General features: G+C 45.0%; 1 protein-coding gene across 1 annotated transcript in view; it reads right to left on the bottom strand.

The window, feature by feature from the left end:
* Positions 1-217: 217 nt before the first annotated feature.
* The window catches only part of LOC138951049 (arg8-vasotocin receptor-like), a 49,114-nt gene continuing 25,981 nt past the window's right edge, over positions 218-23,350 (bottom strand). Inside the window, exons 2-5 of the mRNA XM_070322732.1 lie at positions 8,859-9,022; positions 6,000-6,135; positions 2,765-3,010; positions 218-1,692 (exon numbers count right to left, since the gene is read on the bottom strand). Coding sequence (XP_070178833.1) covers positions 1,534-1,692; positions 2,765-3,010; positions 6,000-6,135; positions 8,859-9,022 — 705 coding nt within the window. The 3' untranslated portion in view covers positions 218-1,533. The remainder of the gene's footprint in view (positions 1,693-2,764; positions 3,011-5,999; positions 6,136-8,858; positions 9,023-23,350) is intronic.

The raw sequence follows: 23,350 nt of genomic DNA, 5'->3' as shown, positions 1-23,350 counted from the left end.
CGACTTCCACGCACGGTACAGGGCCGGCTGTTCCTCCACAGTATGGGTGGTGACCTCCACGCACGGTACAGGGCCGGCTGTTCCTCCACAGTATGGGTGGTGACCCCTCGTCTTAAGATGCTGTGTGTCTGCCTCCCCCCTCCTCTGCACCCACCACCACCACCACCACCACCACCACCACCACCAACACAGCATCAGCCGTTCCCGCTCTGTGCCGACATGTATAATTTCTTCAGTGACTCCCACTCTAACATTGACCCACGTCAAACAGTCAAGTACCTTCTGTGACTCTTATGTCAGAAGGTCCGCTTTCTTCAGTGACTCCCACTCTATGCACCCACGTCTAACAGTCAAGTTCCTTCTGTGACTCCTATGTCAGAAGGTGTGGTTTCTTCAGTGACTCCCACTCTAACATTCAGCCACGTCTGACAATCAAGTTCCTTCTGTGACTCCTATGTCAGAAGGTCCGCTTTCTTCAGTGACTCCCACTCTATGCACCCACGTCTAACAGTCAAGTTCCTTCTGTGACTCCTATGTCAGAAGGTCCGGTTTCTTCAGTGACTCCACTCCGGCTCTGACCAGACACTCTGATGCCTTCAAAGGATTGACCCTTTGTGACCTCACAAAGCCCGACTCGCCCCACACGGTAGAGAGCAGGTTGTTCCTCTTTAAACGTCTCCAACTGTTCGCCACATGTTATACTTTCTTCATCATCGACTCCAACTCAAACCGATCAGAAAGTCGGGTTTCTTCGGTGTCCCCACCCGGTTCTGACCAGGCAATCTAATGCTCTCAAGGACCACCCCTTCACAAAGCCTAACGCCCACAACACTGACGCCTTAAAATGGCAGTCCCTCAGTGGTGACCTCACACATCTCTGTTCCCACACACGTTACAGGGTCTGCAAGTCATGTTTCTTCAGTTCGCTCGACCAGACACACCGATGCCTTTAGCGACAGTCCCTTTGTGGTGACCTCACAAAGCCCGACTCCCACACACGTTACACGGTCTGACAGTCATATTTCTTCAGTGAGCTCTGTCCAGTCACACCGATGCCTTTAGTGGCAGTCCCTTTGTGGTGACCTCATAAATCTCAGTTCCCACACACGTTATACGGTCTGAAGGTCATATTTTTTCAGTGAGCTCTGTCCAGCCACACCGATGCCTTTAGTGGCAGTCCCTTTGTGGTGACCTCATAAATCTCAGTTCCCACACACGTTATACGGTCTGAAGGTCATATTTTTTCAGTGAGCTCTGTCCAGCCACACCGATGCCTTTAGTGGCAGTCCCTTTGTGGTGACCTCACAAAGCCCGACTCCCACACACTGTGCAGGGTCGGTTGTTCCTCCACGAATGAGTCGTGACGCATCGACTGGAACTGCTGACCCCCTGTCTCGAGCTCCCTCCAGCACCAGCACCACAGCAGCAGCCACCTCCCGCTCTGCCTCGCCCTCTCCCCTTCCCCTGGCCGCCAAAGTCGAGGGCGGCGCTGGCAGGACTGAGGCGATTGTGGTCCTGCCGGAGGGGCTGGCGTCACTTCATGGACGACATCTCGTAGGTGTCGGTGGTGATGAGGTGAGGCGAGCGGCTGTAGTTGGCGGAGTAGTCGGAGCGAGTGCTGGCAGTGCTGTACATGAAGTGGCGCCGGCCAGACTCGGCTTGCACGGGACAGAGCTTCAGCCCGCGTAGACACTGTCAGAATGGGAGACAACAGGTACAACAGGTGTTAGCTTGCTCCGTTTTACACATATAAACACACACGAACCCGTCATGTTATACACACAAAAAACAACAACAGCAACAGAAGATCTCATTTGGTCAAGAGAATGCCGAACGCAATTAGACAAACGTGCGTACTCAAACACTATACGTACGTACATACCACACGCACACATACACACGCACGCACGCACACAAACCAGGGCCGGACCCGGGGGGGGGGGGGGGGGGTTCCAGGGGTTCCGGAACCCCACCCCTGGAAAAAGCATGTAATGTACCTTGCTTAGCTTTGAGTGGTTTTTTTATTTTATTTTTTTTTTAAATACATTTTGTGTGTGTCTCTAACAAATTTTATTCAATGTGAAACCCTCAAAACAAGGCCCAGAATGCACCAGATTGCCCAGATTTTAACCGTTTTTCAAAAATTTTCCCCCGGGCCCCCCTAGTTCGCGCGCCTGCCTTCGTTGATTTGCCCCCCCCCCCCCCCAAAAAAAGGAGGAAACCCCCCCCCCCCTTACAACTCATTTGGTCCGGCCCTGCAAACACACGCACACGTACGCACGCATGAACGCACACACACACACACACACACACACACACACTCCCCCCCCCCTCAGCCCTTAACCCTACCCAGCACACAAACACACCTGCATGTTGGCCGAGAAGAGGAGGAAGATGTAGGGGTTGGCAGCAGAGTTGGACACACACACACACACACACACACACACACACACACACAAACACACACACACACTCACACACACACAGACACACACACACACACACACTAACTCACACACACACACACAGACACACAGACACACACACACACACACACACTCACACACACACAGACACACACACACAGACACACACACACACACACACACAACCACATACACACACACACACACACAACCACACACACACACACACGGTGCACACACACACACACACACACACACACACACACACGGTGCACACACACACGGTGCACACACACACACACACACACACACACACACACACACACACACAAACACACCTGCATGTTGGCCGAGAAGAGGAGGAAGATGTAGGGATTGGCAGCAGAGTTGGCCGGAGCGACACCCCCCAGCAGAGCGTACACAGAGCGGTTGAGCGACTTGTAGTCTCCGTAGGACATGATCATCTCCGCCACGAAGTACGGCAGCCCGAACAGAATGAAGGCCACCACGATCACCAGCGTCATCTTCAGGGTCTTGATCTTGGCCCTTGGCAGCGAGGACGACCCGGTGCTCGTCAAGTGGATCTGTATTTGATCAAACATACATCATTCAGAAATAACTGAACACAAATTAAAATGTTAAGCACATTTGACACAGTGAAGGTAGATACTACGGTAGATCAAGGGGATCTGCAGGTAAACGGCAGCACGAAGAGACTGACTGTCAAACGAAGATAAGTTCATCCAAAACAGGCTAAGAGCTAACAAGGCACAAAAAAGAAAACAAGCGAAAACAAGAAAACATCAAAATGTAGGGAGAACAGCGAATAAAACACCTAGGATTGACAGTTAACTGCGCACGGAATTTCCAGATTGCACATAAAGAAAACAAATACTTGGCTCTTTTTCCCATTTTGGTAATCTTATCCGGATACGTAGACAAATCCTTTCTTTGTCTGCTTCTGTTCGTTTCTTTTCGTGTTTTATTGTTATGTGACAGGGGAGGCTACCGCTCCTTTCACAGCAGACTCTGCACCCGAGTTGTTGGCCTTTAAAAGTCAACATCAGTGGATTGTAGAATTCTGTTTGTGATGGGGTCTGGTGGTTTCCGATTGTCTGTATGTTCATGGAAACCTTCGGGTTTGCACAACAATTTTTATAGGGCTAAGAAATTAGCCCTAACATTTTCAATCCTGTTTGATTGCACTTCGCTTCCCGAGGTGATCGTAGTGTTTCGGCACTCGGTTACAGTTATCAATGATGACAAATGCACGTGCACATACTTTAATACTTTTGTAGTTTTTCTCTTCGCCGTGAAATAACGGGGTGAGCACTGAGAAAAGCTTGGAGACTGTAGAGAATGCCCTCTCTGTGTGCCAGTCTCCGTTGCTGCGATAAGGGTTGCTGGCACGTGCACCTTTAAGCAATTCATTCAATAATTATTTTTGATACTTAGCAGTCGGTGGTATCCATAGTAATTTTGGTTTACAGTAATTTAGATATTAAAGCAGGATATATACAGAGAAATGCACATTACAATCAAACTACAGAAGAGCCTGACTCAGAAGAGTTTCAGCAAATTAGATTTAAATTTACGCCAGGAAACGCATTGGCATTTTCAGTAATTAGAGCGCAATTTTGCAGAAGGATTTACCGAGAAAATTGTTTCCAAATGTTACTGGTGATTTTACAGCAGGATTGACACAGAGGCATTTTCTGCAGTTCATCTGTGATTTTCATGCAGGATTCACGCCAACAAAATGCTGTCATTTATTTGTGTTTCGCGCGAAGCAATAACAGAAGACAACCACTTTGTCTTCAGGTCTTTTTTTTACCAGTGTGACACTGAAAAGAGAACGAAAAGATCTTGTATTTTCTAATGTCATGATTTGTATACCGTGTGTGTGTGTGTGCGTGTGTGTGTGTGTGTGTGTGTGTGTGTGCGTGTGTGTGTGTGTGTGTGTGTGTGTGTTTGTGTGTGAGAGGTGTTTATTGGAACTGTAAAGCGCTTGGAGCTGTGAATCGGGACTTGCGCAAAAGAAAAGTGATTTATTGTTATTTTATTATTATTAAAAGGAGACAATTTGTGATTTTACAGCAGAATAGAGACAAGAACCGCCTGTTTTGACAACTCTCTCGGTGCGTAGCACACTTTTAGCCATCACCTTTTCCCCTTTTTAGTTCGCAAACAACCCCGTCACCTCCCCTCCTGTGGCCAGGTGCCCTTCCTCCTGCTGGTTATGGGCAGAATATACCTGCGCAGTTTCAGCGGCACAGACGACGCACTGCCTATTATCTATGCCGCGATAGGGATTATGACGAGTACTTGGCCTGTTTTTCTTTCATGCAACGTGGCGCGGGCTGGGATAATCTGCAGTGCGTCGTCGGTCCTGCTGAAGTTACATTATGTAAAGGTAAAGGTAAAGGTAGTCCCATAACCATTTTATTGTCGCAAGGGAGGGAGCAAAATGTTAGAGGTCCCAACTACTCTCGGGCCAGCTTTATGAGGGCGGTGTTCACTCCTCTCCCTCGCTGCCTTTGCCTTCCCCATCCCCGAATAGGGTCAGGTACCCATTCCCAGCTAGGTGGAATGGAGAGCGCTCGGGAAAACCGGGTATTTGTATTCCCGGGGTGGGGAGCATAACATAACAAAACTAGTCCCTGACAGATACCATCCTGGGGGACAGGAACCAACAACGGTGGAACCCCCCTTTAAAGACCTATAAACAAAAAGTCTGAGAGCATCAAGTCTTTCAAAGGAGGGAGTCTTCTTCTTCTTCTTCTTGGCGTTCGCAGAGGTTACACGATCAGTCCAGCACTGGTGATAAATGTTGTCGTTTTCTCCAATTCCTCTCGACTGCCATATAGTTTGGTCTGCAAGGGAGTTGGTGACGGCCACACTTCTTTTCGTTCCTCATCTAGTAAGGGACATCGCTGTAAGATGTGTTCCGCTGTTTGGTCTTCTTGACCGCAGGCACAGGTTGGTGATGGCGCCAGCTTGAACTTTTGGTTCATGTGAGCATTGAGCCTGTTGTGGCCAGTACGCAGCCTGATGAGGTTGACTTGCTGCTCTCTGGACAATGTGTGGTAGTCATCTCTGTTTGTCCTTGGCCTCATCAATGCCTTGATGATTGTCTTCTGCTCACTAAAGCTGACACTGTTTTCGGGTTGGTCTTCCACGGCTCCTTCTTTCGCCAGCTCATCTGCCCTTTCATTTCCTGGTATCCCACAGTGTGCTGGTATCCACTGGAGGACAACTCTTCTGGTTTGTCTGACCATCTGTAATGCTTTGGCCAGCTGTGGGAGTTTGTCGTTCTCTAGGGCCTGAAGGACTGAAAGGGCGTCCGAGAGGAAGACAACTTGGTAGCAAGGGTCTGCGGAGTCCTGAACCAAGGAGGCGGCCTGCATGAGAGCTTCTGCTTCTGCTTTATAGTTTGGGAGGGAGTCTTAAAACGGGGGTAAATTAACAGAGGTTATAAATCAAAAGGCTGGGAAAACAGGGTCTTAAAAGGGAGTGAGTCTTAAATAAGGGGGTCTTCAAAGGGGGGTTCCCCTGTACGCGCATGACACCGACCTTCCCTGGCTTGAAGGTCTGTCGCTTGTTGAGCTGGCTGTTCTGGTTCTCGGAAGCCTTCTGGGCGATCTTGAGGAAGATGCGCGTGTAGCACACGATCAGGACCACCAGCGGGATGAGGAAGTTCACGAACGATCTGCACACAGATATGGGTACGTGTATTAGGCCCACAAAAAAATAGTCTGTTTACGGTAACCCGACCGACCCTATTTTTTTCGCGCGACCCTAGACTTTTTTTTTGGCATTTGGGAAAAAAAAAAGAAAAAAAAATCTTGTTTTTTTGGCAAAATAACGTAAAAATAAGTTTTTTGGGAAAAAAAAAATCCCGACCTACCGACCCTATTTTTTGGGCCTATGTTACCGTAAACAGACATATTTTTTTTGGGCCTTATATGTACTCATGACCGCACAGTTGTTCAAATCGAGAGATTACACATACACACACACACACACACACACACACACACACACACACACACACACACACACACACACACACACACACACACTATCACGCACACACACACACACACACACACACACACACACACACACACACACACACACACACACACACACACGCACTCACACACACACACTAACACTAACACTAACACTAACACATACAAATGCATACTCACGCACACACAAACTAAAACAAGTCGCATAAGGCGAAATTACTACATTTAGTCAAGCTGTGGAACTCACAGAATGAAACTGAACGCACTGCATTTTTTCACAATGACCGTAGTCCGCCGCTTGTGCATAACGGAGTGAAACTGACGAGCCTGTTCAGCGCGGTAGTGGTTTCGCTGTGCTGCATAGCACGCTTTTCTGTACCTCTCTTCGTTTTAACTTTCTGAGCATGTTTTTAATCCAAAAATATCATGTCTATATGTTTTTGGAATCAGGAACCGACAAGGAATAAGATGAAATTGTTTTTAAATCGATTTCGGAAATTTAATTTTGATCATAATTTTTATATTTTTAATTTTCAGAGCTTGCTTTTAATCCAAATATAACATATTTATATGTTTTTGGAATCAGGAAATGATGTAGAATAAGATGAACGTAAATTTGAATCGTTTTATATAAAAAAAATGTTATTACAATTTTTAGATTTTTAATGACCAAAGTCATTAATTAATTTTTAAGCCACCAACCTGAAATGCAATACCGAAGTCCGGCCTTTGTCGAAGATTGCTTTACAAAAATTTCAATCAATTTGATTGAAAAATGAGGGTGTGACAGTGCCGCCTCAACTTTTACAAAAAGCCGGATATGACGTCATCAAAAGTATTTATCGAAAAAAAGAAAAAAACGTCCGGGAATATCATTCCCAGGAACTCTCATGTCAAATTTCATAAAGATCGGTTCAGTAGTTTGGTCTGAATCGCTCTACACACACACACGCACAGACAGACAGACAGACAGACAGACAGACAGACAGACAGACACACAGACAGACAGACAGACAGACACACACACACACACACACACACACACACCGACACAGACACACACACACACACATACATACACCACGACCCTCGTCTCGATTCCCCTCTATGTTAAAACATTTAGTCAAAACTTGACTAAATGTAAAAACACAAATAAAACAAGTCGCGTAAGGCGAAAATACAATATTTAGTCAAGTAGCTGTTGAACTCACAGAATGAAACTGAACGCAATGCCATTTTCAGCAAGACCGTATACTCGTAGCATCGTCAGTCCACCGCTCATGGCAAAGGCAGTGAAATTGACAAGAAGAGCGGGGTAGTAGTTGCGCTAAGAAGGATAGCACGCTTTTCTGTACCTCTCTTTGTTTTAACTTTCTGAGCGTGTTTTTAATCCAAACATATCATATCTATATGTTTTTGGAATCAGGAACCGACAAGGAATAAGATGAAAGTGTTTTTAAATTGATTTGGACAATTTAATCTTGATAATAATTTGTATATATTTAATTTTCAGAGCTTGTTTTTAATCCGAATATAACATATTTATATGTTTTTGGAATCAGCAAATGATGGAGAATAAGATAAACGTAAATTTGGATCGGTTTATAAATTTTTATTTTTTTTTACAATTTTCAGATTTTTAATGACCAAAGTCATTAATTAATTTTTAAGCCACCAAGCTGAAATGCAATACCGAATCCCGGGCTTCGTCGAAGATTACTTGACCAAAATTTGAACCAATTTGGTTGAAAAATGAGGGCGTGACAGTGCCGCCTCAACTTTCACGAAAAGCCGGATATGACGTCATCAAAGACATTTATCAAAAAAATGAAAAAAACGTTCGGGGATTTCATACCCAGGAACTCTCATGTCAAATTTCATAAAGATCGGTCCAGTAGTTTAGTCTGAATCGCTCTACACACACACACACACACACACACACACGCACACACGCACACACACACACACATACACCACGACCCTCGTCTCGATTCCCCCCTCTATGTTAAAACATTTAGTCAAAACTTGACTAAATGTAAAAACAACAACAAATATCCATATGCTGAACCCTAAGCCCCTCTTACCCACTCTACTTCTTCAGTACTGGCCACCAAAAGGGGGATTTGGCCACACAACAAATTTGGAAATGTGTGTGTGTGTGTGTGTGTGTGTGTGTGTGTTTATGCCAGTGTGAATGTGCATGCCAGTGTATGTGAGTGAATGTGTGTGCGTGCGTGCGTGCGTGTGTGCGTACTTGCGCGCGTGAGTGCGTGCGAGCGTACGAGCGTGCGTCCGCACAGGTGTGTGTGTGTGAATGCGTTTGTGTGTGTGCTATTTTAGGGCAGTAGGGCGATGGCTCTGTTGTTAACAGGACAGGATGGTACTGGTCACCACTTACCCATAAGTGATGAAGGCCTGGCGATGGTAGACGGGTTTGTTGCGGAAGGTGTTTTCACACAGCATCATCTGCTTGACGGGGTCGTAGCGGGTCTGGAAGACGAAGAGCATAGGGGTGGAACACAGCGCCGCCGCCAGCCATCCCGTGCCCGTCATCATCCACACCTGCAACATAACAAGAGTCAGTGTTACTTTTGTACTTGCTCTGTCAGTTCACCTTAACCTTCGCCCGACGTCGTTATCGACTACACACGGAAGACATCGTGGGGCCGTTCCGACCCATATTTCTCAAAGAAGGAAAAATATGCATACCCTTCCGTAGACCCATGCTTTCCAAAGAAGCAAAGAGATTACACAACGTCATCGAGTGAGGGACCGAAAAATATTGAAACTCGAGGATGATTTTTTTGTGGTATCAACCGAGACCGTAGGTCGAGGTTGATACCACACAAAAAAATCATCCGAGAGTTTCAATATTTTTTGGTCCCTCACAAGATGACGTTTGTGTAATTTGTGTATACAATGATCAACGACAAAGACAAAAATTAAAACAAAAACAACACGAACTCTTTTCCATCGAGGAATGGTGGAAGGAAAATAACAACCGGAAATAGATCTAGATCTAAATTGATCTCTATGACCCGTGCCTTGATACCATTGAGATCATAGGAGATGCGCAGCAGTGCCGATACCAGGTTTCTTTAGCTTCACTTTAAAATGATATCAGAACGATAGTTATTCACTTGAAAGTGAACACAGGAGAGTTGTATACACATTGTTATTGTATGGATCCTTCTTTGAGAAACATGGGTCCGCACGGCCCCACGATGTCTTCCGTGTGTAGTCTAAATTTGACCTTTGTTTTTTTTTAATTACCTCTCGCTGAAATGGTGCCTGAGACATTCTTGAAAGCTCATTAAAAAATCCCTACTAGTTTAAGAGATATTTGCAATTAAACACCCTTCATGGTTTTTGGAAATAAATAGAAAAACCTTAAACCTAATATCGGGTATTTCTGCCAGCTATCATTCTATATCTGTCAATGCAAATCATTTACAGATTAAAATATAAAAAACGTAACTTTTTGTTTTGTCAATAATTAAACGTTCCAACAACATACCTTTTTTTTCCTTTTTCTGAATTTTAGAATGTTTTGACAGCTAAGTTACCGACGCATGAAACAGTCAGAGCTTTCTCTGGCTATCAGTCTATATCTGTCAATGCAAATCACTTTACAGATTAAAATTACTAGCGCATGAAACCGGATGAGCTTGTAACATAATCAACGGATGCATTAGACACAGAATGAAGGCATTAGACCACGGAGTATCGCGTGTTTATTGCGAGCTGAAATCGCGTGCTGTTTACACACCTATAACCCATTGCTTTCGGTCTGGGGACTCGAGTTACACTAGGCTTAAGGGGATACTAGTGAATTTAAACCTCTCGTGAGATTCATTACACATTTCGTGCACAGGTTCATCTCAGCAATATGTACAAATCCGCAGAGAGATAAAAAATAAAATAAAAAAAAAGGTGGTTTCCTTATTACTTAAAAAATTTTTTTTTTTATCTGGGGGTGGTCAATGATGATTGTGTATCTGTTGCAGGCGATCATGCCAACAGGAACCCCGACGGTAACCCCAGCAACATACATTGATGAAAGAAGACATGCACTTTAAGAAGAGAATAATACATGGCTTGCTGTGCGATACAAGCTTTAAACGAGTTTTTTTGTTTATTCTTCTAAATATGGACATGTGAGCGAGAGTTCCTGCAATTGATATCCCAGACTTTTTCCCCCCATTTTTTTCGATGAATGTTTCTGATGACGGCTTTTTGTGAAAGTGGAGGCGGCACTGTCACACCCTCAATTCTTGATAAAATTGACGAAGCCCGAACTATGGAATTGCATTTTAGCTTGAAAGATTAACACTGAATGAATGAGTTTGGTCATTAAAAGTCTGAACATTCTAATTAAAATTAAATTTTTAGAAATCGAAAAAAAAATGATATTATCTTTTCTTTTAAAAGAATTTATTGATTCCAAAATACATATAGATAAGTTATGTTTGGATTAAAAACACGATCAGGAAGTTAAAAAGAATAAAGAAAAGCGCGCTTTCCTGTCAAGCGCAAGCGCCTCTGCGCTTTAATTGCTTGTCATATTCTGGACGCTTTTTTCGTGAAAGGGCTTTCCTGGCTCATGGTCTCGGGGAATTGACAAAGCTATATTGTCTCGGCGAAAAAAATGCAGTGCGTAATTAATTTCATTCTGTGAGTTTGACTTATTTACTAAATGTAGTAATTTCGCTTCACGCGACTTGTCATTACTTTATTATTTCGTTGCTGGGAAATTCGCCACCCCCCTTCTTCCCCTGGTTTGTTCTTGTACTCAGCCGTTTTAACATAACTTTAATCGACTTTCCCGCTGCTCATTTTCAAAATTGACACATTTCTTGTACATCTTCTGCCATACAAGCAAAGTGAATGAAATTGAATTTCATGTATAACACTTTTAGGGTGTTATTTTAGGATAAAAAGGAACTGTTTTGCCATTTTTGGGGAAAACTACGGAGCATAACCTTTTTTTTTTGTAGCCCGGAATTCTCTTCTCTCCCCAGCAATATAACCTCATCATCTAACTAGGTTTTATTTCAAACGGCGACAGCGAACAAGCGCGTTCATCTCGGAGCTTTTATTGGACAGCTTGTTGGGCTGAATCCTACAGACCCGTTGCCCTCTGTGTGATAGGATTGTGACGGTAGTGTTGGCGTGGCGCCACTTGCAGCTGTCGCCCCATTCATCGCCACTTCATTCTTGTCACGCTGGATTCACGGGGCCACACTCGCCATACATCTCTCTCCCTTCTCTCCAATATTGCTTCGACCCCCGTACACTGACGGACGTCAATGTGCACGGTTGTCTCTACATTGGTGCCTTCTTCCCACAGACTTCTTCCCCATGGCTTTGCTGCTTTTTCACAGCGTTTTTGCAACTATATATATTGCACTCTCTACGCTGATTTTTCTGCTGTATTGCTTTAGGACAGCGTTCTTGCAACTATATATATTGCACTCTCTACGCTGATTTTTCTGCTGTATTGCTTTAGGACAGCGTTCTTGCTGCTGCACATTGCACCAATATTGCTTCGACCCCCTTACATTGACAAACGCCAATGTGGTTGTCTCTACATTGGTACCTTCTTCCTCGGCTCTCCCACAGCGTTCTTGCTTCTGTTCATTGCACGCTCTACGCTGATTTGTCTACTGTATTGCTTTCCTACAGCATTCTTTCTACTGCCAATTGTACCAATATATCTTCGACCCCCTTACACTGATGAACGCCAACGTGGTTGTCTCTACATTGGTGCCTTCTTCCCCATGGCTTTGCTGCTTTTCCGCAGCGTTCTTGCAACTATACCTTGCACTCTCTACGCTGATTTTTCTGCTATATTGCTTTCCAACAGCGTTGTGGCAACTGTTCTTTGCACTCTCTACGCTGATTTTTCTGCTATATTGCTTTCCAACAGCGTTGTGGCAACTGTTCTTTGCACTCTCTACGCTGATTGTTCTGCTATATTGCTTTCCAACAGCGTTGTGGTAACTGTTCTTTGCACTCTCTACGCTGATTGTTCTGCTATATTGCTTTCCAACAGCGTTGTGGTAACTGTTCTTTGCACTCTCTACGCTGATTGTTCTGCTATATTGCTTTCCAACAGCGTTGTGGCAACTGTTCTTTGCACTCTCTACGCTGATTTTTCTGCTATATTGCTTTCCAACAGCGTTGTGGCAACTGTTCTTTGCACTCTCTACGCTGATTTTTCTGCTATATTGCTTTCCAACAGCGTTGTGGCAACTGTTTTTTGCACTCTCTACGCTGATTTTTCTGCTATATTGCTTTCCAACAGCGTTGTGGCAACTGTTCTTTGCACTCTCTACGCTGATTGTTCTGCTATATTGCTTTCCAACAGCGTTGTGGCAACTGTTCTTTGCACTCTCTACGCTGATTTTTCTGCTATATTGCTTTCCAACAGCGTTGTGGCAACTGTTCTTTGCACTCTCTACGCTGATTTTTCTGCTATATTGCTTTCCAACAGCGTTGTGGCAACTGTTCTTTGCACTCTCTACGCTGATTTTTCTGCTATATTGCTTTCCAACAGCGTTGTGGTAACTGTTGTTTGCGCTCTCTACGCTGATTTTTCTGCTATATTGCTTTCCAACAGCGTTGTGGCAACTGTTTTTTGCACTCTCTACGCTGATTTTTCTGCTATATTGCTTTCCAACAGCGTTGTGGCAACTGTTTTTTGCACTCTCTACGCTGATTTTTCTGCTATATTGCTTTCCAACAGCGTTGTGGTAACTGTTCTTTGCACTCTCTACGCTGATTTTTCTGCTATATTGCTTTCCAACAGCGTTGTGGCAACTGTTTTTTGCACTCTCTACGCTGATTTTTCTGCTATATTGCTTTCCAACAGCGTTGTGGCAACTGTTTTTTGCACTCTCTACGCTGATTTTTCTGCTATATTGCTTTCCAACAGCGTTGTGGCAACTGTTTTTTGCACTCTCTACGCTGATTTTTCTGCTATATTGCTTTCCAACAGCGTTGTGGTAACTGTTCTTTGCACTCTCTACGCTGATTTTTCTGCTATATTGCTTTCCAACAGCGTTGTGGCAACTGTTTTTTGCACTCTCTACGCTGATTTTTCTGCTATATTGCTTTCCAACAGCGTTGTGGCAACTGTTTTTTGCACTCTCTACGCTGATTTTTCTGCTATATTGCTTTCCAACAGCGTTGTGGCAACTGTTCTTTGCACTCTCTACGCTGATTTTTCTGCTATATTGCTTTCCAACAGCGTTGTGGCAACTGTTCTTTGCACTCTCTACGCTGATTTTTCTGCTATATTGCTTTCCAACAGCGTTGTGGCAACTGTTCTTTGCACTCTCTACGCTGATTTTTCTGCTATATTGCTTTCCAACAGCGTTGTGGTAACTGTTGTTTGCGCTCTCTACGCTGATTTTTCGACTGCATTGCTTTACCACAGCGTTCTTGCTACTGCACATTGCACCAAAACTATTGTAGTGGGAAAGATTCTCTCTGCAGCATTGCCGCACTCCCTACGCTGATTGTCCTCCTATATTGCTTCACCCCTTTTACAAATTGAAACACCGCTGGGTCTTGCAGTGGGGCGTATGCTTTTTTCCTACGGCGCTGAAGCAGCCATGGCAGGGTCACTTGAGTGGTTCCTTTGCTGCAACCTCTTAGCTGTTGCTTTCTTGCAGGGCTTCTGTTGCCAAACATTGCTCTTCATTTCTACCTCTCTTCTTGTCAACTTGTCCTCGCCCCCGTGTGAAAACAGAGTCCACTGCGGAGTTCTTGCAATGGTGCCTTCACAACTTCTTCTTGCGGCTTCCCCACAACGCTGTTGCTGCCTTACATTGCGCTCAGTTTCAACCCCGCTTGCCTCCAAGATTTGATCACCCCTTTGTACGAACTCCAACGCGAAACTCATGGCCAACTCACAGTTTTCTTCCGTGCTCTTGTTGCCATTTGCATGCTACCCAGTCTTTCCCTTTCCTCTCCAGCATTTTTTGACCAGCTTTCAAAACGTCTGACGTGGGGTCCCTGGAACAGCTGCAATGGTGCTTTCAGCGCCGCCTCTTGCCGCTTTTATAAGGAGCATCTGCTGCTGTGTACACACCTTTCTGTCTAAGCCATGCTTTTCTCCATTCGGTTGCCCCTACCCCTTCTGCAGACATCTTTTCCCAGTACCGCAATGAAGCCTCAAGACTCCTCCTCGTCCTTAGTTCTAAAACAGTGCATGCTGACACATTCTTGATATTAAATCTTAGCGTCATTAAGGTATTGAACCGAACTGAACTTTATTTAACAAGGATAAAGATTTAAGGCTAGGCCTTCTCTTACAATCTGTCCTTTAACACACACACACACACACACACACACACACACACACACACACACACACACACACACACACACACATACACACACACCCATATACACATACTACTACTACTACTACTAATAATATGGGAGATTTATAGAGCGCTTTACGTTCTCTAAGCGCTTTACAATGAAAAAAACATACATATACATACAAAGCAAAGCGAAAAAGCATGTGCAGCAGCATTCAGCACACAAGTGAACAACGAAACACTACATCAATACAAGCTGTAAGCATACTAACACAGGCAAAACATTCAAACATTCAAACACCTGATCAAAAATACACCATATTGAAATAAAACTGAATCAAAATACTGTGTGAAGAAGTGTGTGTGGCTACATGCAAACACACACACACACACACACACACACACACACACTCACACACTGACACCGTGCACACTGACTGACTCACACACACACACACACACACACACACATATACACACACACACACACACACACACACACACACACAATCCAATTATACTAAAAGATTAGCGTGTTTGAGTGAATTATAAGCCAAATCCACCTGCGCAAGTGATGACGAATGTCGCATAACGTTTTGACAGATAACCCCGAGGAAACTTTACGTCGTTTGAAGAGGGCAATTCCGAAGATTTCAAATGTCAGAAAAGGCACCCGCGAGAAAACTCCGAACTCTTTTCTGAACAGTTCACCCGACAAAATTTACTGTTCTTTGCTCACGTGCTCTGTATTGCCTTCCCAACTGATAGGTCCGATCTTGTTCGCTCCTCACTTCCACACCATTTCCCTTTCTGCCGCTTACTCCCTCTCATTTGCCCAATATCTTCTTCTTCTTCTTCTTCTTCGTTCGTGGGCTGAAACTCCCACGTTCACTCGTGGTTTTTGCACGAGTGGGTTTTTACGTGTATGACCGTTTTTACCCCGCCATTCAGGCAGCCATACGCCGCTTTCGGGAGATGCATGCTTGATATTTTCGTGGTTCTATAACCCACCGAACTCTGGCATGGATTACAGGATCTTTTCCGTGCGCATCTGGTCTTGTGTTTGCAGGTACACAAGAAGGGGGATAAGGCGCATAGGTTGACCTGGGAGATCGGAAAAAACTCTACCCTCAACCAACCAGGCGCGGCTGGGATTCGAACGCTTGGGAGGCCGGCGTCTTTTCCACTTGGCCAATGCGCCCAATATGACTTCGCGAGTTAAAGGCAGTCTATGAGCTTGAGTGCCTATGTTGTTCGAAAGAGTATAAACACACAGTAAACTAACACATTTAGGTGAAGACCAAAAATGGATAAATAATAAATAGATAAAATTATTGATAAATAAATAAACTTCCTCAAACAGCATTTATTCAACAAACAGCTTCATTGCACCGCCATGGCGTTCTCTGCTCATCTGCCCTTCCAGATCAGTCATTGCTGATGGCGTTTTCTCCTCGCTTCCATCAATTAAAGTAATCATGGACAACAAACGAGTGGGAAAACCCCTCCGAATCCCCATGAAATCGATGAGAAGGAAATGACAAGGTAAGCTGTAAGAGGAAGGTTTGGACAAAGGAGTCGTGCTGGACTAAGCCCCTGTAGGAGAGACGGCGTGCTGCCTTTCGCTGGCAGACCGCGGAGAACAGGGCCGAGGTCCACGAGAAAGTTACCAACCGGTCGGGAGCCAGCCGCGGTGTTGGATTGGTTGAAATTGGATTTTTTTCCCCTCGCGGTTTGTTCTCTCCCGTTTGGGTGGTGGAGTTGGATTGGTTGAAATTGTGATTTGTTTCTGGTTTCAACGAATCAGACCTCGCAGTTTGTTCTCTCCCGTTTGGGTGGCGGTGTTGGATTGGTTGAAATTGTGATTTGTTTCTGGTTTCAACGAATCAGACCTCGGAGTTTGTTCTGTCCCGTTTGGGTGGCGGTGTTGAATTGGTTGAAATTGTGATTTGTTTCTGGTTTCAACGAATCAGACCTCGCAGTTTGTTCTCTCCCGTTTGGGTGGCGGTGTTGGATTGGTTGAACTTGTGATTTGTTTCTGGTTTCAACGAATCAGACCTCGCAGTTTGATCTCTCCCGTTTGGGTGGCGGTGTTGGATTGGTTGAACTTGTGATTTGTTTCTGGTTTCAACGAATCAGACCTCGCAGTTTGTTCTCTCCCGTTTGGGTGGCGGTGTTGGATTGGTTGAAATTGTGATTTGTTTCTGGTTTCAACGAATCAGACCTCGCAGTTTGTTCTCTCCCGTTTGGGTGGCGGTGTTGAATTGGTTGAAATTGTGATTTGTTTCTGGTTTCAACGAATCAGACCTCGCAGTTTGTTCTCTCCCGTTTGGGTGGTGGAGTTGGATTGGTTGAAATTGTGATTTGTTTCTGGTTTCAACGAATCAGACCTCGCGGTTTGTTCTCTCCCGTTTGGGTGGCACCCACTTTCGGTTTGTGCACCTCGGTCCTGGTTTCTGTTCTCACCCAGTCTTATCCTCCCTCGCTACGTGTACTGCACGCTCTGCTGGCCGGAGCTAGTTGTGCAAAGTGCTCATAAATTAACGAAGGACGAATGCAAGGCTCCCTTCAGATGCTCTTCCGGGACTCCCAATAATAAATGTTAGGTGGTTCAAGGACCCTCTTAGCAGAACTTTGGAGGGTCCCAAAACCAGGAAGACTTTTTAAGTTCTGTGAGACCGGTACAACGATATGCGTGTTTGGTTTGTTTTGCATATCAGTTAGATTTACTCCGTAAATTCGTATGATAATGCAAATTTAGTGCGTCCCGGGATCCGCTCTTTTCAAGTTTAGTGCGTCGTGGGATCCCCTTGAAGAATTTCTAGTATTTGTTTCGTTTCTAATGCGTAAGGACGTAGGGAAGCAGTGTTTGGGGGGCCCTGGAATGCCACATAACATTGTCAAGGCTAACTCCACGGTGCGTTTATGTCGTTAAAAGGCACTACACAAACATTCAATAAACAAACAACTGTACAGACTTAAAATATCGACGACTCTCAAACTCATGGACTGCCTTTAATCCATATTTGTTTTTACGATTTTTCTGTAGACGTTTGAGACCAATTTGCCATATCATTTTGAAAGCTAACCCCTAGGCGATTCTATGTAGTTTGAAGGTGCGACATTCAATAAACAATTGTAAAGATATCAAATAACCAAAGGGAAGTAATCGCTTTTAATGCATACGACATGTGTAATAGAGTAAGCGAGAGTTGTACGGAACCTTTTCTCCTGGCACCTGAGAGAATAACAAGCATTGAAATGAACAAGCGACTTTCATCCTCAACGGGTTTCAAACTCATGGACTGACCCGATTCCACACTTTCACGATTCCCGCTCTGCAGAAGTTTACTTCATCGAGCCTTTCTAGATGATAGCTCTGAGCATATCTGCTCCTCGCTTGCACAGTAATCGTAGACAACAAACAAGTTGGGAAAATCCTCCGAATCACACAATCAGCAGAAGAAAAAAAACTGTCTGGCGCATGGGACGAATGAAATGACAAGGTAAGCGGCAACAAGTGCAGTGACGGTAGTGTCAGAGGAATGTAAGGACAAAGGAATCGTGATGGCCAAGCCCGTGTAGGAGTGACGGCATTTCTGTTCCAATCCAGCCTGATCCTCCCTCGCTCATTGTGATGCACGCGCTGCTTGCATTCTGGAGGGTAGCGTTCTAACATTCCGCACGTGCCTTCTCTGTCATCCATCTCGGGGAACAGGGGAAACGGGACCGAGGTCAGGAGCTCCTGCAGAGAGCGATGTTGGGGACTAATGGTGGAGTGGACAGGGCGGAAACATGAGGGCGGCTTCTTGCTCCTGGACAATGCTTTGTGGTGGATGTGGGGGGTGTGTTTGTGTGTTTGTGTGTGTGTGTGTGTGTGTGTGAGGTGTGTGTGTGTGTGTCCGCGTGTGCCTCCGTAGTTGTGTGCGTTAGTGCGTGTGAGTGTGTGTGTGTGTGTGTACGCGTGTGTAAGTGTGTGTGAAGGCGGAGCCGGGTATAATTTTTGGAGGGGAGATCTTCATGCTCTTTGACAAGCTTCGTGTATGAGATTTATTTGGAGATTGAGGAAGATGGAGTGAGTAAGGGAGAGAGAGAGAGAGAGAGAGAGAGAGAGAGAGAGAGAGAGAGAGAGAGAGAGAGAGAGAGAGAGAGACCGAGAGAGAGAGAGAGAGAGAGAGAGAGAGAGAGAGAGAGAGAGAGAGAAAGTGATTATATCACTTTTTACCATTCGTGTGTCTACTGTAGCCCTTTTGGGCTTTTAAGTAGTGACTGTAGACCAGGCAATATACACCATCTACACACAAATAACCAGTAGGTCGGGGGGACAAAATTCTCAATCTCTCAGAGGTTTTTGCAGATTGAATGTCAAAAACAAACTTCAGACTTTAAAATATTGTAGATTAATTTAAAAGAATATGCAACAAACATTCCTCCCAGCAAGAAAGCAGTGCCCTGTCAACTCATTGCGAAATAGACTTCTATATACTTGCAATCCCTCTGACATGCCTCGACTTCTACAAGAACCGAAGCCATTTTCATTTCAGTCTCGGCCAGCTATAGACACAGCTACAGCCATTGCAACGCTTTTGATTCCTGGCACTAGTCTTCAAGGGGTTCACTTTCCTATGCAGATACTTCAGAGTTATTGGGTCTACATGCCGGTTGACGCTAAGGGACTACTTTCTTTAACGTCATTTCCGGCCCCCGACTTCCGGTGAATTTCAATAGTTTACTGTGGCGTATTGGTTCCACTCTTTTACATGTCAATTAAGCTTAAGTCAGTAAATACGCCCAAGTGTCCATTGTGTCAATGGTACAAGGCTCATGCCAGGCTCACCGGCACGGTTGGCCTAGTGGTAAGGCGTCCGCCCCGTGATCGGGAGGTCGTGGCTTCGAACCCCGGCCGGATCATACCTAAGACTTTAAAATTGGCAATCTAGTGGCTGCTCCGCCTGGCGTCTGGCATTATGGGGTTAGTGCTAGGACTGGTTGGTCCGGTGTCAGAATAATGTGACTGGGTGAGACATGAAGCCTGTGCTGCGACTTCTGTCTTGTGTGTGGCGCACGTTATATGTCAAAAATGGAAGCGTCATACTTTTTTTTAGATGGTCAAAACGTCGACAGTTACAACGTATATTAGTCAACTAGATGATTACCCGCTTCGCCGGGTACCGGCTTCGCCGGGAAGAAGTAGAGCCGAATACCAGGCTGCGCCTGGGACCCGGCTCTGCCGGGTGTACGCCGGCTTCGCCGGCGCACGAAGGAAAGAGGATAAACGCGCAAAACACTGGAGACCTTCTAAAAATAGTAACGTGCAGTGACCTTCTAAAAATAGTAACGTAGTAACGGGAATATGGATTGACGCCACACGGAGGAAGGGAGATAATCGCGGCTGAAAACACTGGAGAAGATAAGGAAGAGTTACTGGTAGTGGATCCCGACCAAAAAACAAAAACAAAAACAAAAATCGGTTCAGCGCGCACAGCGCTGCGCGCTGAGAGCACGTGTTGAAATATCTCATCGATGAGGTTGTGTCCGGGGTGTAGCTGAATACGGTGTCCAAATTTGAAAAAGATCCACCGAGAACTTTGGCCGTGCATCGCGAACAGACAGACAGACAGACAGACAGACAGACAGACAGACAGACAGACACTAGTCGTATATATATATAGATACTAGATGATTACCCGCTTCGCCGGGTACCGGCTTCGCCGGAAAGAAGTAGAGCCGAATACCAGGCTGCGCCTGGGACCAGGCTTTTCCGGCGGCGCACGAAGGAAAGGAGATAAACGCGCAAAACACTGGAGACCTTCTAAAAATAGTAACGTGCAGTGACCTTCTAAAAATAGTAACGTAGTAACGGGAATATGGATTGACGCCACACGGAGGAAGGGAGATAATCGCGGCTGAAAACACTGGAGAAGATAAGGAAGAGTTACTGGTAGTGGATCCAGACCAAAAAAAACAAAATCGGTTCAGCGCGCACAGCGCTGCGCGCTGAGAGCACGTGTTGAAATATCTCATCGACCAGGTTGTGTCCAGGGTGTACCTGAATATGATCACCAAATTTGAAACAGATCCATCGAGAACCTTGGCCGCGCATCGCGCACAGACACGCAGACAGACAGACAGACAGACACACAGACACTAGTCGTATATATATATATATAGATGAAAGCTTGAGAGGAGACAATATAAGATGTTTGATGGGTTGTTGACAGACCAGCTTTTTTGTCGGTCCGAGGGGGAGCATATCGTCTTTTGTTTCATATTTATTGACCAAGGCCGAAGGCCGCGGTCAATAAATATGAAACAAAAGTCGATATGCCCCCCGAGGACCGACAAAAAAGCTGGTCTGGCAACAAACCATCAAACATCGTTTTTGTCATCATTTTGGTGGTTCAACATTAAGTGAAAAATCAACACAGGGAGCCATGGTTTGAAACGCGAGTTCTGTTATTATAATGCATGTTCGGGGCCCCAGCACGTTGTTCAAAGCTGGCGTGCGAAAGCAACTTACTGTGTGTGATTTGAGTTTATAATGTTGAGACAAGTATGTCAGGTTTGAGGATGCGAAGTTCTGTAGGTTCCGACTACAGAGTGGTGTGTGAAACCAACAGTAAGCGCCTTTGAGACGATAGTGCCCACATGTTGCATTCGAGCGATGGGATTGTCGTATTTCAAACGAGGTGATTTGCTTGCACAGTCAGCGTTGACCATCTCACAACAGATCTGTTATGTGGATTATCGTGCGACGTTCGAGTCGGGGGCAAGGAATCGCAGGAAGCAAAGATGAGTCTTTTTCCATTGTCACCTTTCTTTCCGGTTGTTGGTGCATATAATATTGTGCGGACAAAATGATGCGACGGCGAGTGTTTTTTGCCTCCAAGATTTTGTGGTGTGGGTATTGTTTTGCTCGTTTCATACCCACACCAAAACCTGAAACACACCCCACCCCACCCTCCCCCTCCCTCACAATCAGTCCATGAACACAAACACTGACACACACAAATTAATGATCAAGTTACCCCCCCCCCCCCCAACCCTTCACTTGCACACCTGCAACGCAGACGATCATATTATTGATTAAATATTCATATAGGTCAGTGTTGGGTTTTTTGTTCTTGTTTGTGTTATTGCAGAATCGGTTTTCTCTTATTGCTACACGTGTCTCTTCATTACATTTCACCATCGCCCTACCACCCTGCCCCTCTCGGTATTCCACCCCTCGGTTTTCAGTGGTAAATATTAGTAATCGAATATTGAAGCTACGTTGAGTCAAAGGTCACAGAAGATTTGCATCGTGCAGCACTGCACGAATTGGGTCAAAGGACACAAACGATTTGCGTCGTGCCGCGAAGGAAAGATAATCGCGATCTTGTTTCTCATTGCCTCTCTGTTTTTCATTAGACTTGTCATTCTGCTTGCTCGGCTTTGTCAGATGTCTTCATTTCTTGTTGCTATGTTCTTTGCTTTTTTATTATTATTTTTTTATTTGCGCTTAGTTTATCGATACAACGTCTTGTGCACGGGTCAAAATGTGTGTGTCAGGGGTCAATTGGTTTGACTTAAACTTGACGTTCGTGTTTCTCCAAACAGAGATACACGCACTCCATGACTTTGTGAGAAGATAAAACATATCGATAGGTTTCATTTGTTTGCGATAAAGCATAAATGTATGACCTTTGATGAGGTAGTTTTGTTTTTTGTTTACATTTGCCAGTTTGCCAGTTCGTATTTGGAACTTGGCGAAGCAGTGTCGTCTGTTTAGGTCTGGGGAAACGCCAATGAAAAGAGCCGAAGAATCCTCGAGCGTTTCTATTGGGTTTGCTTTTGATTATCCATGTAATAGGGCTTCCTGCAACTATGGTAACCGGGGATTTATTCCCCGGGGAACATGACATTTATTTCCCAGGTGCTTGTGAATGAAAACTCGTGAAAATGATGACAATATAAGATGTTTGATGGGTTGTTGACAGACCAGCTTTTTTGTCGGTCCGAGGGGGAGCATATCGTCTTTTGTTTCATATTTATTGACCAAGGCCGAAGGCCGCGGTCAATAAATATGAAACAAAAGTCGATATGCCCCCCGAGGACCGACAAAAAAGCTGGTCTGGCAACAAACCATCAAACATCGTTTTTGTCATCATTTTGGTGGTTCAACATTAAGTGAAAAATCAACACAGGGAGCCATGGTTTGAAACGCGAGTTCTGTTATTATAATGCATGTTCGGGGCCCCAGCACGTTGTTCAAAGCTGGCGTGCGAAAGCAACTTACTGTGTGTGATTTGAGTTTATAATGTTGAGACAAGTATGTCAGGTTTGAGGATGCGAAGTTCTGTAGGTTCCGACTACAGAGTGGTGTGTGAAACCAACAGTAAGCGCCTTTGAGACGATAGTGCCCACATGTTGCATTCGAGCGATGGGATTGTCGTATTTCAAACGAGGTGATTTGCTTGCACAGTCAGCGTTGACCATCTCACAACAGATCTGTTATGTGGATTATCGTGCGACGTTCGAGTCGGGGGCAAGGAATCGCAGGAAGCAAAGATGAGTC

Source organism: Littorina saxatilis, linkage group LG1 (genome assembly GCF_037325665.1).
Source record: "Littorina saxatilis isolate snail1 linkage group LG1, US_GU_Lsax_2.0, whole genome shotgun sequence".
Classification (NCBI taxonomy): Eukaryota; Metazoa; Mollusca; class Gastropoda; order Littorinimorpha; family Littorinidae; genus Littorina; species Littorina saxatilis.
The sequence above is the reverse complement of the archived record's forward strand: the minus strand, read 5'-3'. Positions and strand labels throughout refer to the sequence as shown.